This window comes from Hyaena hyaena, unplaced genomic scaffold (genome assembly GCF_003009895.1).
Source record: "Hyaena hyaena isolate Hyena2069 unplaced genomic scaffold, ASM300989v1 scaffold_442, whole genome shotgun sequence".
NCBI lineage: Eukaryota > Metazoa > Chordata > Mammalia > Carnivora > Hyaenidae > Hyaena > Hyaena hyaena.
The window spans coordinates 463,766-483,420 of NW_024081073.1; the positions used below are offsets into that span (position 1 = coordinate 463,766).

The 19,655-nt window shown below is 32.1% G+C and overlaps 1 protein-coding gene across 1 annotated transcript in view; it reads right to left on the reverse strand.

Moving 5' to 3' along the window:
* The window catches only part of LRRIQ1 (leucine rich repeats and IQ motif containing 1), a 210,904-nt gene that overhangs the window by 159,578 nt on the left and 31,671 nt on the right, over positions 1 to 19,655 (reverse strand). The window contains exons 10-12 of the mRNA XM_039253164.1: positions 7,174 to 7,367; positions 6,525 to 6,652; positions 1,375 to 1,448 (exon numbers count right to left, since the gene is read on the reverse strand). Of these exons, the coding sequence (XP_039109095.1) occupies positions 1,375 to 1,448; positions 6,525 to 6,652; positions 7,174 to 7,367 (396 nt within the window). The remainder of the gene's footprint in view (positions 1 to 1,374; positions 1,449 to 6,524; positions 6,653 to 7,173; positions 7,368 to 19,655) is intronic.

The window sequence follows — 19,655 nt, forward strand, 5'->3', positions numbered from 1 at the left end:
CAACAGGAAAATGGACAAAGTATGATACATTCATACAATAGACTGCACTTCAGCTAAAGGAGAAAAAAAAAAAAAGAACAAACAGACAACTGATATGGCAGAATGTCACGTGAATGTTAAGTAAAGAAAGCTGGAGGCAAAACAGAACACACTGTTTGAGGACATTAATATAAAGATATAGAAGAGTCAAGTTAACCTATGGTGACAAATTTAGAACTATGGTTGTCTCCATGAGGGGAATGAGGATGGGGAAATTCGGGGAGGTATTACTCAACTAAATCAGTTGATCATTCTTTAATTTAATAGGCTTTTAATGTGTGTTTACTTTATAAATGTTAGAAGCCAACAAGTTAGACAAATTTGTTTACTCTTTTCATTAGGCTATATTTTTCACAGGTAAAAGATATATGAATTTCAAGTAAAGATACAATTGTGATATTTGTCCGGGTCTATCAGAAAGATATAGGAGTTATGATTTTTTTAAGTAGTTTATTGTCAAGTTGGTTTCCATATAACACCCAGTGCTCATCCCAACAAGTGCCCTCCTCCATGCCCATCACCTCCCTTCCCCTCTGCCCCACCCCCATCAACCCTCAGTTTGTTCTCAGCATTCTCAGCATCCTGAGAAACAGGAGTTATGATTTTGAAAGTGGAAGGAAATTTAATTGAATGATTTCACTGTGCCTTTGAAGGAATCCGGAAATTACCATACAAATATATCATTCTAGCATACTGACTATTTTGAGTTAAAGGGGTTTAAAATACCTCAGATGCAAGGACACTGTGGCCTTCCTTCATTTTCTTACAAGCAAGATATGAAATTTCTATGTGAAAGACATCCTCCCTATACTAAAAGAGACATTTTTTATGTTTTTTCATTTTGAGAGACAGAAAAAGCATGAATCAGGGAGGGACAGAGAGGGAGAGGGTGAGAGAGAGAATCCCAAACAGGCTCCACATGGTCAGCACAGAGTCCAATGTGGGGCTCAAACCCATGAAACGTGAGATCATGACCTGAGCCAAAGCCAGACAGTTAACCAAATGAACCACCCGGGTGCCCCTAAAAGAGACATTCTTATCAAATGGATAGAAAGAGGCCAAGAGAAATGCCCACAACCAAACCCATGGGGAAAAAATTATTACAAGTTTTATCCTTTGCTTCCAAATCTGTCTTGAGTCAGTTTAATTCTTAGGCCTACCATAAAATCCTAAGAGTCAGGAGAAATTTTTCCTCTTCTATACTTATTGTATTAGATATGTTATTTGCAAATACCATTAACACATCTATCCAAAACCACTCCTTATCACATTTAGAAAATAAACTCAGAAGCTTATTACACACTTTTTAAAAATTATATATTGTTCTAAGCTTACCAGAAAGACAATTGTTGCTGACATCTAGTTTTTCCAAAGACACAAAATGAAAAAGTGGTATGATTTTTGTCAAGCTGAAAAGAAAGAAGTAGAATTCGTAAAAGTTATAAATTGGAATGTTCTTATCATGGCATAATCATATAACAATGTATTTATATAACACAGTTATGTGATATGCAATTGTATATGACTGTATATATCATTATATATTTGCAATACAAAATATAATTATAACTAAGAGTACTAATTAAAAATGTAGTAATTATGAAGTTCCAGGTATTTATTCTATAATAGAACATTTATGTTTATTTCTAAAGAGAAAATACCATGTATTATCAATTTCAATTAAAAAAATCATGGATTTTAATGTGTACATGTTATTTAAATAAAATTAAGTTGACTTTTTATTATTGCTTTGGTTTTGTTTTTGTGTAAGGCCAAATTTATGGAGAGCTTATATCATCTATATATTTTGTCCTGGCTCAAACACATAACTTAAACCATGAAAAGGTTAAAAATACAAAAAATGTTTTTCACTTTTCAACGGCATAACAGATTAAAGTTACTAGGTTTGTTTTTAATAAGTTTTTTTCCAGATTGAAAGTATTATAAGTACTGCAATTATCCAAAGTTATACGAAGGTTATTTCTAAATTAGAAGTATGCATCTGAGCAACATAATAATAGAACATGTTTTATATAGATAGAATGAACTTAAATTTGGCAGAAATATACAAACATTTAAAATTAATAATCATTATTAAGGCATACATATTCAAATTCTAGCAATAATGAATTTTCCTCCTATATCTAAAAGTTTCTATCATTTCTAAGATATAATTGTCAGTAAGAACCCAAATTCAAGCCAGGAACATAAGTGATACTCAAAATATTCACATCACTGGAAACAAAAGCCATGAAGGGAAAATTAATTTAGTTTGATTTGCATTTCCAGCTAAGACAAGTCTACACTTCAGTCTGTAACACAATACCACATTACCATAGCTATTTGGAAATAAAAATTAAGCCAGCTCTTCGAAATCTTTAAACAACAACAGGAAAAATTCCTTTGCTTGAAATATATTTTCATTACAACACAAGTCTCTGGAACCAACTCCCCCCATAAATGTCGGAACTCTGTAACAGTTCAAAATTATGCCTCAAATAACAGAATATTTCTGCTACAAAAGAAAAAAATGTATGCATTAATTTCCACTTCTTTCCTTTTCTTGTTTTTTTATACTGTCCTTCCAGTTGTCCTGGAAGACATTTTTACATCTTTATTTCTACTATCTCCTTGTCATGAAAAAAATATCTATTATTCTAAGGTCAAAATCTTATAGAATAATACTGTGACTAGAAGCCTCATGGGATCTGTCACAAAACTCACCCTTGTACTGATCTTGACTCCTTTCTTGTAGTATCCTGTTCTGCATTAGCAGAGAGACAGAGGATACTACTGATGAAAAAACAGACTAAATAATGAGATTGGAAAAAGTTTCTCTGACTGTAGCTAAAACTAAATACAATATTACTATTTATATTAAGCCTACACACCACCGCTTCTTAAATGCAATTTCCAGGAGGAAAAAAAATCCAAGATAATAAAAGAAAGAGTGATAAATTGTTGACCGTTACATTTATATATATACTTCATTATTTACACATATATTCCTAAATAGTAAAATTTACTGAAATGTCACATGCATACTGAAAAGGAAAGAAGGAAGGAAGGAAGGAAGGAAGGAAGGAAGGAAGGAAGGAAGGAAGGAAGGAAGGAAGGAAGGAGGGAAGGAAGGAAGGAAGGAAGGAAGGAAGGAAGGGAGGAAGGGAGGGAGGAAGGGAGGGAAAACAACCTAAAACTTTGTTGATACATAATTAGTGGATTTAAGTCCTGGCTTTCCTTCTCAGGCATGTTTTGGATCATTATTATAAGTAAGAAATTTAAGTTATTCAATATACTTCTGATAAATGTATTTATCAATAAAATTCTTGTTTTATACCTTTAATAAATTTCTAATACTAAATCTTTGTTCTTCTACTAAAAGTGTTTTAAAAGATTAACAGATAATGAGTTTTCTTCTTTTTTTCAGACTATTTCATGTTTTTAACCAGTAAGTTATATGGCAAAGTGTAGGTAACAAATAGTTTATATGTAGACATCTAGTAAAATAACCAATAAAGTCTTAGAATTAAAATTAAATTCTCTTTTCAAAAATCAATGCAAGTAAAGAAATATTTTCCTTAACCTAATATTTTTATATTAAAACTTTATTGTTTCTGATAATCATACTTTTAGAATCATGTTCTTTTTCTTTTTAAAAATCTTTAATCAAGAAAACTGATTATTCATTCACCTTTATGACTATTCATTAGGATGATAGAAACCTAATAGTGGAATTCTTTTTTTAAACCTCTAGAACTTTTCCTTTTACTGACATTCTGTGTATATTTTTTCCAAGAAAATTCAAACCAGAAAGACAAAGGACATTAGTGAAAACCTAATACCATTTGACCTTGTCACATTAGCCCTGGGCATAAAAAAGATATAAATTTCAAAGACGACAAAAAGCAAAAGATTTGTACAATGAGCAGCCAATGGGTAATAGTTTCCACTTTCTGCTCCTACTTAGAGTCACACTGGAAGTAGAAAGACTTATGAAGCCGCGAGTCTTCCAGTTAGGACTCCGCTGAGTCAAACTTAAAACAGTCATATGTTCTAATGAAAATTTAAAACAGAAGTCAAGATGAAACATGTATTTCAAACAATATGTACTAAATATCATTCCTTATTGTATTTCATTTGTTGGGGAAAAAAAGCATATGGACACATAATTTCTTCCTTGTGGTGAAAATATCAAAAATTAAAAGAAAAATATATGCAATTTAAAAGATATACCAATCACAAATCCAAATATCACATTTATAAAACTCTTCTCAGGCTTGCAAAATGTATTGACATACATGTTCCTTTTGGTTCATCATTAGAATCCCATGATATAGGTAAGGTAGATATTACTACCCATTTTATATGTAAAAAAACCCTCAGGCTCAGGTAGTAAAAAGAGAATTGCTCAAGGTCAACTGACAGGTAAGTTGTAGATTCAGAATTCAAATCCACATCTGCTGTTACTGAGTTTTACCAAGCCTGATAGAGTTCAGAAAAAGTCAATGCACATGTAAAAGCTTAATGTAAGATGGGTAATTCCTATTGTTAATGGTATTAGCTTATTGTGAAAAATCCTAAGGTTGAAGATTAATTTTACACTATGATTTCAGGAAATAGTTATTATTCTCCTTGTCCATTTCTATCTATCAGCCACATTTTCCTGATGTCTTTAGGTCTTTTTCTTTGATCCTTTCAGAAATGCTAGATTAAATGTGCAAAGAACTTTGAAAGAGTCACAAAGAATATATTCAAATATGTGACAGTATTATTAAAAATTCAAGAGAACACATTTATATAATAAATTTACTTGTTTTTATATACAGTTAAGTTCAAAAGATTAAGTTCTTTTATTGTTAAGAGTTTTTAGATGCTAAAAACATAGATTACTTAGTTCTGTGTCCCCAAAATAGCAAACAACACTGCCAAATGTTATAAGGCTAAGCAAACAAACTTATCAAAAAGGATTATTTGGATTAAGTATCCCAATTATTATTATCAATTCTAAAAAATGTCTAGTGATCAAGTTTATATAATTCCTAGTCATACCAGGTTGATTGGTCAAAAGTCTATCTGAATATTTCTTTGATAATCTAAATTGTCCAATGAAATTAAAGACATTATTTCTCAAAAAATGTAATTGATTATATTTTGAATGTTTGATTATATTTGAATATGTTTTAATCTCATTAAATATTATTTTGCTCATTGATGTGGTTTAAGATCCATTTCATTCATCCATTATATTTGAGTATGTTTTAATCTCATTAAATATTATTTTGCTCATTTATGTGGTTTAAGATCCACTTCTATAAGACGTGTGAGGTATGTCAATTATTGAGTGATTTACTGCATATGCCCAAAGCACAGGTGAGCATTTCTATTGAAATTGTGTTTCTTAACTTCAAAATATTGTGAAAAGATCCAATGAGTTTGTGGATGGCCCACATTATTTAAACAGTGTTATCTGATAGAGCTGGCTCTACCATAAATGCCCTTTTATAACCAAATCAACTTTCATATATTAGATCTGATTAAAATAATTTGAGGATATTTTTGAATACAGATTCAGTTTTTGCTTGACCAAACAGTGGAATAGTTTAATAGATGGAAGTTAAATCATTTGGGACATACATGCTCAAAGGATGAGCACTTTTGTGGCAGAAAATGTGAGAAAATTTTACAATTTGTTTAGGAGAAATATATATATATGTATTAGAATCAGGCAGTACTTGTTCGCTTGTTCTTCAAGACTTGTGTTAACTCAAAAAAGCAATTTCTTGTTAAAGGTGGTTTCTGTCCCTTACTCCATGTGACTTTGATGAACCAATTAATCATATTAGAGTGGATAGGCCTCAATGAAATATTAAGCAGAGGGAGACATACATACATTGTACTCCTGTTTTGGTTTTAGACAGTTTTTCTCTGCAAAGATCCAGATGTTTGGTGGTTTCAAATGGATCTTCTGTGTCAGGTACCCATCTCGATTTAATGTTAAGGTATTTTTTTAAGTGTTACTTTATATCCTTAGGGAAATCGAATTTAAATCAATCTTAACAGTTACGAAAAGACATGCAAGTTGAGAGCAGATTAAAAATCATTCTTCCAGGACTTAATAAGTACCACTTGAGAGAATGAGACATCCTTCTGAATTAAATTAACTACCTCCTGCATTTTCCAAGGACTATATTCTTTACAAATATAAACAAACCTGCTCTGGGAGATTCCTACAAGTAGGTCTTTGAGAAGAAATAAAATGAGTAGGGTAAGTGGCACTTAAAATTCTACTAAAATTCAAGGGTATGTCAATACGCTACTTTTTCAAATCCATTAAGTTTATATTTCTAACATATATATTAATTTGTTGTGATGCACTTTCACTAAATTGCTGGAAAAAAAAACTAACAACTTTTCTATTTGTTATGAAGATCAGGCATTTACTTAAATCATTCAATGCATCTAGAGCTTCAGCAGTTTGTTTTTACCTGTTTTGAGAGATAGTCAGGTTTTGTAGTAAAGGCAACCAATACGAAGAAAGTGCTTCCACAGTTGAAATGTTATTATCATCCAAGTGCAGTTCTCTTAGTAGAACATGATTCTCCAAAGATGGAAGCTATATTTAAATTTGGGTCATTAGCTAATATTAAGAAAAATATTTTATCATTCAACGAAATTTAAAAACATAAAACCTACTAAAACAACAGAAATATTCTGTTAAACTCAGAGTATAATGTTATGAGAATTTTTGGATAAACTAAATTTATAGGAATTAACTTTACAATTAGACTTTGATTTTTTATAGAAGTTACTTCCTGATAAATTTTCATTAGAATTTCCTGATAAATTGACCCCACTCATATATTGTTATATTTTAACTGAAAAGTTATCATTTATTTTAGCGTTCTGAAAAACTTACATGTTAAATTAGATTTCTTTATAAAATATTCTAACTATGTTGGATTTTTTTTAAAATAGAAGCATGTAACAGTTTTAAGTAAACTGGAGATCTCATACCGATAATAGGCAAAAACTTAAGGAAAATTAATCAAAATTGCTTTCAAATATACAGTTGATATTTCTATTAAAAGAAAAATGTTGCATTAATCATAGACACCAATAATTCAAAGCAATTACCTCACTTAGATAATTTCCCTGTAACTTCAGTATTTGGAGTAATCCACAGTTTTCAATACCTTCAACTTTAGTTAGATGATTATGTGAGCAATCCAGGTATATAATGGTAGGAGTATCACAAAGGCCTTTGGTGCTAATTAACTGATTGTGGTCCACAATTAGTTGCTGAAGATTTCTCAAAGATTCTAAACCACCTGGAAGAAAAAATTTCCAAGAACACTTGCATCATACATTCTTCCAGAATCGAAAGAAGAGCTCCCATATTTTTCTAAATACTTGCATCTTTGTATTTCCCAATATTTCTAGGAACAAGTAAAGACTTAGCCCATATTCCTATAAAAAATGTGTAAGTGTAAAATGTATTATTTTTTAAACTTGTGCTCAGGAGATATATTTTTGAATGACATTGTTATACACAAATTGAAAATTCAACAAAATACTAAAAAGTATACATTGGGCACTGAAAATTTTATTTTCAAATGACACTAGACCAAGGGAGAGATAAAAGGACTTTTTTTTTTTTCAAATACAACATTTAACTCAGTTTCAGGGTCTTTAAAGTTTGAATCCCTACATGCCATTTTCCTACCATTGAGACATTATAGATTCCCAAATGATGTAGGTCCACCCATATTAACAACAATGAAATATTAGGATATTCTTCACGTGTTTCAAGACTGCCATAAGTGTCCCTCTTTTAACCCAGACAGAGCTAAAACTAATATGATACTATATGGAAAACACCAGAGGAGCCTTAGACTATATAGCTCAGTGCTCATAAGGAAAAAAAAAACTGAAAACGTTGTTCAAGTAAGTCATCAAGAATTAGCATTGGAAAGAAATGCTGAGGAAGTCTGTAAGTTTCATGGAGGATATTAAAAATCTAGAAAATGCTATTTAGATTGAATATTGGACTATATATGATCTCTCCATGCATCACCCGATTATATGAAATAGGCAGTTCTAGAAACAGGAAATATGGTTTATAGTCTAAAGTAAGTATGGCTAAGCAGAATGTCTTCCATGACTATTATACATATGAAAGTCATTGAGGTTAAACTTTGGAAAATCAAGCTTCATTGTGATTTTCTTGTTAAACCCCAAAATATTTTTTTCAACTAATTATTGGAATAGACATGAGTTTTCAACCAAAAAAAGTTGATAATAAACTGCCAGTAATCTTGAAAGAAACATCATAATATATAAAAATAATATCTGGAATTTATGTGATAAATTTATCCTGGAGAAATTTAAAGCACTAACTCAAGACTTGTTCTTCTGATTATACCTTGTAATTTACAGAAAGAAAGGGCAGACAGTCTGCTTATATCAAAATGGAGAAATCAATTAACATTACCAAGATATCACAAGAAAGCTTCATTCTGCATATTTTAAAAACTTATGTAATATATATGTAATATATAATATTCAGAATTATAGGTGTATTGTACAAATATTTCATAGAGATACATTTTTAAGAAAAAATATTTCAAAATTTCAGTATACTTCTAATAGTTTGAGTCAAAATAATTGAAGGTTGTGGATGATTATTTCTTATGCAAAGGAATATATTTTTATACTAAAGAGTAAATTTTCTTATAATGATAAATAAATTTTACAGTATCTAAGAAAAGCAGGAGAATGCATAGAAGACCTATAAAAGAGAGAGACTGAAATTTAAACTTAGGCAGTAATCTTACATTTTTAAGTTCTTATCTAGAATTCTGTGTACTGGTATTTTCTTGTAATGTAAAAAAACAAGCATAACTTAGAAAACTTGTCATCTGATGTTGTTCAATGAGTGAATTGTTCTGCCCTATAAGAAATGACTAAGTGTAAATAAGAGACCCATTATAATGATCAATTCTAAGGTATTAGAAATATTATATTACATATTATTATAAATGTATATTTGTTAAAATGTAATTTAACGTCTGCTGAAATAGAAAATACTTTGGAATTGAGTATGTCTTATGATCACTTCTAATGAACATCAGTTAACCCACTGAAGCAGTTTAAAGGCATTCAAGGCAGAAAGAAATACTAATAAAAATTTGTAGTTGTGTAAAATAAAATGTCCTTTATCAAACATTTACACATGTTAAGCATTCTACTTCCATAAGCTTAATATTTATAAAAGCCATGCACATTGCTCTTAAGCTCTTCAGAGCTATTCAGAAATAGAATCTTCCATTAAATTAATTAGAGTTGGGAATGCATTTCTAAAACTTTTCAAAGGTCACCCAAGAAGAGAACCAAGAATGAAACATTAGTCATACACTGAGTAAAGCTAAAGGATTTGGCAGAAAAAGCTGAAAAGAAATAGGAAATAGCAGATAAAGAAGCAGAATAACTTGGAAAGAACAAGAGGAAAAAGCAAACAGAATTCTGTGATGATGACAGTGGTTAGTAAAACTAAAAAATAAAATAATATTTATTTTACAATAATGAAAGGCATTTTTATTTACATCAAATTATATATGGCCAACAGTGTGCAAAGATGTATGAAGAGGCCACTGTCTTGGCAGTCATGAAGTAGCTGAAGACTTTTGTTAGAGGCAACAATAGAATAATCAAGATGGAAGCCACAGTGCAGTAGAAACGGGGGCAAGGAGTATAGGCTACTTTTTGATATTTGATTATGGAGAGAAGGTCCTCTAAAGTCCTTAAAATGGCCCCCAAAAGCCTATCTTTAAATTCATCTTCTACTACTATCCTGTTCTCTTGGTTCATTCTAGCATGTTAACCTCATTGCTGTTTCTCAAACATGCCACACGTACTTTCACCTTAGGGCTGTCTATATATGTAAAAAGCAGTATCGGTGTGTGATGTGTTAGGCTAGGAAGAATTAAGTAATGCCTGTCAACTAATATCAAACATTAAGACACCATGATTTTCAGACAATATACAGAGAAGGTATAATGAGTACATTCAACAGTCTTTTTGAGATTCCAATCTGATGGAATTACCATGATTTCAAGCCTCAAATGTTGAGGGATATTTGACAGAGCATTTCTATTTCTAGGAATCCATGACATAGTAATACACACACAACTATAAAGTAAAATGTAGAGAGACTCCTTTCCATATTATTTAAAACAAAGAAACGGAGATAAGTTAAATGTCTATCAGTAAGGGAAAAGTTAAATAAATTATGGAGTATCTAAAAATGAATACACATAATCTTCAAAATGAAGTAGTCTGCAATAGAAGGATGTCCATGATCTATTACTGTATGTAAAACCTAATTTGTATACGTAGGCTTTTAGCCATTTGAGTGAGTATATCTGAATCTAAATCTACACATCTATAATTGTATTGCAAAGGACAAGATCTTAATTGATTCATAAACAATTATGAACAGTGGTTACTTTTACAAAATAAGAAAGAGAAGGGTTAAACAGAGAATGTTTTATTGCTTAATTATATAATTCTCTATTTAAAAAATTTAAATGAGAATGCACCTCTTGCATAGTAGATTTAAAAACAATCTCTTCGGAGAAAAAATCAGAGCAAGTATTGGATAGAAGTGTTATTTTGTATTTAATCCTGACTACCACTGCTACCAACAATGAGTGTTTAACTGAAGTAAAACTTGATCTGCTATCCATTAAAAGGGTTTGCTATATAGCCAAATAGGGGAACTCTGTACATAGATAAGAGGGCATACCTCTTCAACTTTAAGATAAAAGTTTTAAAGGAAATGCAGTGAAATAGTAGACGGAGACTGGGTAAGAGCTCTACAGCACTGACTTAAATATAACTGTGAGGGAGGATGTGTATTTGAAATATGTGTGTGTGTGTGTGTGTGTGTGTGCGTGTGTGTGTGTGTTATAACCTAAAACTTAGTTTAATGAGGAAAAAAAAGAAATCATTAAATAACTATATGTGAGACTGAGGCATGCAAACAAACAAGTGCATGATCTCGGAAGATCTTTCAGCTTCACTGAGCCTTGAGATGACAGCAGTCCTGGTTGACAATTTGACAGCAACCTTTTGAGAGATTCTGAGACAGAACTACCCCATTAAGCCACTCACAGATTCCTAATTCACAGAAAATATGAGGTAATCCGTGTTTGTGCTTTATCTTTATTTATTTTTGAGAGACAGAGAGAGCACAAGGTGGAGACGGGCTGAGAGGGAAGGAGACACAGAATCTGAAGCAGGCTCCAGGCTCTGAGCTGTCAGCACAGAGCCTGACATGGGGCTCAAACTCACTAGCCATGAGATCACGACCTGAGGTGAAGTCAGACACTTAACTGACTGAGCCACCCAGGTGCCCCTTAAATTGCTTTTTTAGGGTACTTCCCTTCACAACAATATATAACTCATACAGTAAGGATTGCACTCTGAAGAAAATGTGAGAAAGAAGAAAATATGTTGAAAATGCTCTGGGCTATAGAAAAACATTTAAAGAAATTTAATGTAACAAGAATTCAAAGATATTAAAACAACAGATGGGTAAACAAGTAGACCAAAATAACACCATGACAGAACTAATAAATACTTTAGAAACAACATTCCATAGAATACAGAACTAAAGCTTAAATTGCCCACCAAAAAAAGAGATCATCACATGGAGAATAAAATATGAAGAAGCTGAAAATAAAGACATAGGTTAAATTAATTAAATAATAATAGACATGAAAGACAGATAAACTCAACCAACATATGAATCATCCGCGATTCAAAAAATAGAACCAAGACAAAAACGTTTTCAAATATATAAAAACCAAGGGCACCTGGGTGGCTCAGTTGGTTAAGTATTTGACTTCAGCTCAGGTCATGATCTCGCAGTTCCCGAGTTCAGGCCCGCACTGGGCTCTGTGATGCCGGCTCAGAGCCTGGAGACTGTTTTGGATTCTGTGTCTCCCTCCCTCTCTCTCTCTGCCCCTCTCCCACTCACTCATGTGTGCTCTCTCTCTCTCAAAAATAAACATTAAAAAATTTATTAATAAATAAATAAATAAAATTTTCCAGAAACAATGTAATAACTGAATCTGTAGTTTGAAAGGGACATTGCATTCCAAACAAATTTATGTGGATTTCTTGACTATAAGATGTTTCTGGTTAAGTTACGAATCAAGAACAAGGAAAATGTTAGTCAGGTATCTACGCAGAAATTAGTTAGGAGGGGAGAAAATCAAGTTGGCCTGTAACTTGCAATAACAACACAAATATCATGTATGCAGTCGAGCGATGTCACGCAGCATCAAGTGAAAGTGTTAATTTCATAATAAAGTAAGAGTTTATTTTTCTTTCATGTTTATTTATTTATTTTGAGAGAGAATCTGAGAGCATGAGCAGAGGAGGGAAAGAGAGAGACAGAGAGAGACAGAGTCCGAAGCAGGCTCCAGGCTCTGAGCTGACAACACAGCCCAATGTGGAGCTCGAACCCACAAAACTTGAAATCATGACTTGTGCTGAATTCTGACATTTAACTAACTGAGTCATCTAGGTGCCCCTAAAGTATGAGTAAAGCACAGCTTTATTCTCATTCAAGAATGAAGGCAGCAGACAGTCTCAAACGTGAAAGAATTCAGGGATTTTAGGATGCATCTTTCTTTAAAAAATAAAATTTAAAAAGAGATAATGAACTGGATAATCCAGATAAGCAAATGATGAAAGGAGTAGTTGTAAAAGGAGCTGGTATTGACCCACTGTCATACAGATCTAATGCTGCAAAAGGATATATACATAGAATCATAAATCCTGATGTGAGTAATATAAATTGTGAGAGGAAAAGAAGTTTCAAAAAAGTATAAATATTCTTAATTTATTTCATTTTCTTAGAGTCAATATTGTCTAAAATAGATTAATTGAAAGCATGTTTTAATATTTTACTAAACAACAAAAAAACCTATTATAACTGGCAAAACTGGAAGGGAGAGATGGAGGTGTAAATGAGATAATTTTATCCTCTTCTTTTTAAAGGTTTTATTTATTTTTTTAATGTTCATTTGTTTTTGAGAGAGAGCTAGAGTGTAAACAAGGGAGGGGCAGAGAGGGACAGAGACAAAGAATCTGAAGCAGGCTCCAGAATCCGCACTGTCAGCACAGAGCTCGATGTGGGGTTCAAACTCACAAACTGTGAGATCGTTACCTGAGCCTAAGTCTGATGCCTAACTGACTGAGGCACTCAGGTGCCCCAATAATTTTATCATCTTTAGCATGAGGAAGCCACTCTAAAAGTTTGAAGACAACACATGTTCATATATTTTCCTGCTCTGTTGTTTAACAATGCTTCTGTGAGTTTTTAAATGTGTTCTATCTTCATAAACTCTTTGTAGAAAAACTGGCTGAAAACGTGTTCCCAACCAGTAATTCGTGCAAGGATGACGTTTTTCTTGTTCATCATAAGGTTATTTTATATACATTAATATATTTCAACAATTGCTTTACTTTACAAGTCATGGTACTTTTTAAAAACTCAAATGGGTACTCCACTTCAGTAGTAAAAGTAAAAGTTATACTAAAAAATTAGTATAATTAGTATACTAAAAAATTAGGCATGATTGGTTGAAGAGTTACTAGGTTCATTTTAAGTGATTTCTTATTTTGATTACTTTTTTCTTTCATATAAATGCCTCGTATATATAAAAGGACATTTGTTTACCATTTTGTATTTGTTAATCCTCAAACAGTTTGGGATTTCTATCTAGATGTCAGCTATGTTTATTACAGTTTTATTTTCCTAATAGTAGTATATGATAATTTTTTTCTAATTTGTTGAAATAAGAAGCATAGAATATTATATATTAACACATATAAATCATTTGTATTCTTTATATTTCTGTTAAAAATATCAAAATCTATTTTTTTCAAAAATGCCTTTACTTGTAATATAAAATTCATCATAGACTTGTTTTACTAGTATCAGCACTGTGCTGTGTCCACACAGGTATAGAAAAATAATAAAGACAGAATCTCTGTTCAAATATCTCTTACTTGACCCATTCAACCACAATTTTTTAAAAATGATAGCATGTAAAAATATTAACACTGTATTGTGAAGTGAATGGAGTAAATTACAAAACAATATCACAGTAGTGATTTTTAATGGTAAAAAACAATATGGAAAGTCAGGACAATTAGGCAAGAAAATAAATAAAAGGAATCCAAATTGGAAAGAAAGCAACACTATCACCATATGCAGAAGACATGGTACTATATATATACAGAAGACCCTAAGCACTCCACCAAACACTGCTAGAATAATTGAATAATGAGTAAAGTAGCAAGATACAAAATCAATATGTAGAAATCTGTGGAATTTCTATATACTAATAATGAATATATGAAAGAGATATAAAGAAAATAATCCCATTTATAAATGCATCAAAAAATAAAATAAAATACTAAGAATAAATTTAACCAAGGAGGTGAAAGACCTGTATATTGGAAAATACAAGACACTAATAAAAGTAATTGAGGAAGATACAAACAAATCAAAAGACATTCTGTGCTCATGGATTGAAAAAAATTAATATTATGAAAGTGTCCATATCCAAAGCAATCCACAGAGCCAATATAATTCCTATCAGAATCCCAATGACATTTTTCACAGAAATAGGACAAATTATAGAATTACTATAATTTGTATGGAACCACAAAAGACCTTGAATAGCCATAGCACTTTTGAGAAAAAACAAAATTGGAGGTATCACACTCCTTGACTTCAAACTATATATCAAAGCTATAGTAATCAAAACACTATAGTATTGGCATAAAAATAGACACAGATTAGGGGAACAGAACAGAGACCCCAGAAATAAACCCACACATACATAGTCAATTAGTTTATCACAAAGGAGCCAAGAGTATACAAAGAGGTAAGGACAGTCTCTTCCATAAATAGTTTTGGGAAATCTAGACAGCCACATGTGAAGCCACATGTGAAAAAAAGCTTGGCCACAGTCTTATACCCTGCACAAGAATTAACTCAAAATAGACTGAAGACTTGAATGTAAGTTCTGAAACCATAAGACTATGCAACTTCTAGAAGAAAACATGTGGTAAACTCTTTGACATAGGAGGTCTTGGCAATGAAATTTTAAATCTCTGTCTCTCTGTCTCTCTGTCTCTCTCTCACACACACACACACACACACACACACACACACACAAGCAGCAAAAGCGAAATAAACAAGTGGAACCGTATCAAACTAAAAGCTTCTGCACAGCAAAGGAAACCATGAACTAAATGAAAAGACAACTTGCTGAATGCGATAAAATATTTGCAAATCACATGTCTGATAAGGGTCTAATATCCAAAATTTATAAAGAATTCACACAACTCAATAGCAAAAAGAAAAAAAATGTCTGATTATAAATGGGCAGAAGATCTGAATAGATATTTTTTCCAACATCTGTATGACAACATACAGATGGCCAACAGACACATGAAAAGATGCTCAACATCATTAGTCATCAGGGAAATGCAAATCTAAATCACAATGGGATCTCACCTCACATCTGTTAAAATAGCTATTACCAAAAAGACAATACATACCACGTGTTGCAAGGATGTGAAGAGAAGGGAACCCTCTCACACTGTAAATGTGTGAATGTAAATTGATGCAGCTACTATGGAAAACATTATTGAGGTTCCTCAAAAAATTAAAAATAGAACTACCTTATGATCTAGCAATTCTATTTCAAGTATTTATTTAAAGAAAAAAACTCCACTAAGTTGAAAAGATATATGCACCCTCATGTTCATTACAGTATCATAACAATAGCAAAGATATGGACACAATCTAGTGCCCACTGATGGGTGAATGGATAAAATAATTGTGATATATAGATATACAATAAAATAAATAAGTAAACAAAATAGTAAACAAAATTAAATTAAATTTTAAATGAAATCTTGTCATTTGTGACAACATGGATGGATCTCAAGGGCATTAATGCTAAGTGGAGTAAGTCAAAAAAGACAAATGCTATATTATCTCTCTCATATGTGGAATCTAAAAAAAACTGAACAAACCAGAACAAAACTCACATATACAGGGAACAGATGAGTGGCTTGCAGAGAGAAAGAGCGGGGAGGGTGCAAACTGAGTAAAGGGAGTAAATTGTATAATGACGTATGGTAACAAGATGTGCTGTAGTAATCACTTGTAGTGTATACAAAAATCAAATTATGTGGTGCATCTGAAACAAATATAATGTCAGATACCAGTTTTTTTTTTTTTTTTTTTTTGAGAGAGAGAGAGTGTGTGTGTGAGTAGGGGAGAGGGGCAGAGGGAAGGTGAAAGAGAATTTCAGGTAGGCTCCATGCTCAGTACAGACCCTGATTCAGGGCTCCATCCCAGGACCGTGGAATTATGACGGACCTGAGCTGAAATCAAGAATCAGACACTGAACCAGGCACCCCAATGTTATATATCAATTTTATCTCAATTTTTAAAAAAAGAAATACTTTAAACACACCACACACACACACACACACCTCTCACACAAAGGGAAGATTTCTAAAAAGTGGGTGAATCCAAATGGTATTGATATTGTAAAATTATACTGTCTTAAGTCATTCTAAATACACCCATACAGTTAAAATGCGTGACAGCAATAATATATTAATTTGGGAGTGAGTAAATAAAGTTTCAATTTTCTAAGACCCTAGTACTGCCTGGAAAAAATACCACATAAATTTAGATTTGATAAATCAAGAAGGCATGCTTTATCTATAATAAACCAAAAGAATAGTAAAATAATATGTAACTGTTAATAGAAATGAAAAATGTAATAATTTAAAACCTCACTAAAACAAAAGGAGACAAGCAAAGAGAAAAAAACGAACAGGATGAACAAATAGAATCAAATAATATGATAGGGGACTTAAACTCAAATATATCAATAGTTGCACTTAATTATTAATTAAACGTAACTAGTTATTAGAGGCTAACTAAGGAAGGCTGGAAACAAAGCTAGAATTTTTCAGGCAGCTTATAGAAAACAATAACAAAAGCAACACATTTTCACATACATAAAAGAGACATACCAAAAATAGAACTTGCAGAAATATTGTCAGTAAGAGGGTAGAAAAAGTTACATTATATATACACTACACCAGTGATTCTCAAAGTGTGGTCCATAGACCTCCCTGTACAGACGCTTTTAAAGGTTCCGTGGAGTCAAAACTATCTCATAATAATTCTAAGATGTTATTTGCCTTTTTCACTCTCATTTGCTCAAGAGCTTACAGTGGACTTTTCCAGAGGCTACATGAGGTGTGATATTGTAGCAAATTGAATGCAGAAGGAATAGGGAAATCCAGCTGTCTTGTGTTAAGCTAGACATTAAAGAGATTTGCAAATATGTGTAACAATAACCCTCTTCTCACCGTATCTTTTTGTTAAAAAATACGTTTACTATGTATAAAACTGTCATTAATGGAAAAGCTTTATTATCTTAAGCTCTGAATGAATTACTAAATAAAAACAAAAATTGTCATTTCTTCCTATATAGTAAATAGTATAACCTGTTTGAGGTGGGTACTCAATAATTTTTACGGGCATAAAAGATTCCAGAGTCCGGACACAGAAGACTAAGGCAGAAAGCTTTACTACAGATGAAAAGGGACATTTAAAAGTGATAAAATTGGTCAATTCAAAAGAAATCTATAACAGTTATAAATTTATATACAAGTAGCATGCTTTCAAAAATATTTAGAGCAAAAAAAAAATAGGCTCAAGAATAAAGATCTACAATGCACAATCACCATGGGAGTCACATATATAACTTCATGGCAATGCTGACGTGATCAACGCATGTGGACTACAGGCAGTTATGGCATGACCAAAAAACGAATAGGCTCTGAGGCAGGCACTCCATGAATTCCAGGCCTATTCCAAAACTAGCTGTACATATAAAGCCAAGTTACTTAAGTTCTCTGAGTTTTTCTTCCGTCATTTGTGGAGTGAGGGTGATTTCACATTATTGGGAGGATTAAAAACAATATCTTAAAGTAGCTTGTACAACACTTTCACATATGAGATACTAAAATGATAACGATTATGGCTTCCTAACAATTATCCTCAATAAAAAGGAGTTAAAGAAAACTGTAACTGTGGTGACCAATAAGACTTCAAAGGGAAACATTTGAGCTAACCCATGCAGAAGAAATTGGATATTAACACACACTTTTTTAAAGTCTATACACACTTGATTAATCAGTAATTTGATCCAGTCAATGCATTTTGCTCAAAACGGGGAATCTAGATGGGAAGAAAGTTACAATAACTTGCCATCCTTACTCTTTTATTCTTACAAATTCTGTGCTATCAAGTGAAGGATAACAACTGAGCGAAAGAGACTTAGAGCAAGCCTTACCTTAGGATACCATTACTTCTTCAATATCCCAAAGAAAATGATTCTCTTCCAGTCAACATTTCTATTTCATCCCCCATCCCAAACAACACAAAACAGTAGCCACAAAAATATTCAAGAGCTTCTTGCAAATGATGTAAATATAACAAGTATAAATATAAAGTGTCACTTAAATATTCTTGAGTCCACTGCTTCAATACATTCTTTATTAACTCTTTAAACGTTTCCTAGGTCCCACAAACTAGAACTGAAGCCAAGTGTGTTTATCCCTCAAAGGGCCTTTGCCCATGGCAAAATTAGCATTTGGCCATATTTGCTACAAATATCTATTTCAAAGAATTCCTCCCACAGAAATAAGCCAATGGTCTAATAAAACATTCCTGCCACTTGAGGGGAATAAACCTCTCCTGTAAGGTATAGCAAACGAAAGATTTTAAATTAGGCTGGAGGTTTTCACTAAATAAGTGTTTGGGAAAGGTCTACCTTCCTTAGCTGCTCAAGGATTGCTATGTTTGACAGTTACATACAAATAGGTTGGTTGCACTTAAGATTTTATATTTCAATGCAGAACTCCTTCAGGATCATACATTGTGTGTGAAAACGGGAATTCTAAAATAGGAATCAGAAAACTTGGATTCTAGCCCCACCTCTGCTAGGAGTTAGATGAAAATTATGTGGGTCTGTTTTTTCATCTGTAAACTTAAGAAGCCTAAACTGGCAGATCTGTAAAATCCCTTTCAGCTTTGTACTCGGTATTGTTGAATTTCAAACCTAAAGGGTAAGCTAGCACCATCTAGTGGAATATAAAAAAAATTCACTAAGTATATAATAATGAAAAGCATTTCTACAAGCAAAATGTCAAAGGTTTATTTTATTTTACTTATTTTTTTTCAAATGTTCCAAAGACAACATTCGGTAGCAAGAACTAAGCCAGGCACATTTCCTCCAGGAGGCAATACAGTAATCAAGCTTATGTAAAAATGTTGCATTATTTCAATATCTTTCATACTTATAACACTAGCATCATTTTTCCAGAAAGCAGTATTATCTAAAAATAAAGCATCAGGGGGAAGAAACTCCCTAGTACCTCTATCTACTGACAATGATATTTTCTAGGAATGTATTACCTGAAATATATAAACTAAA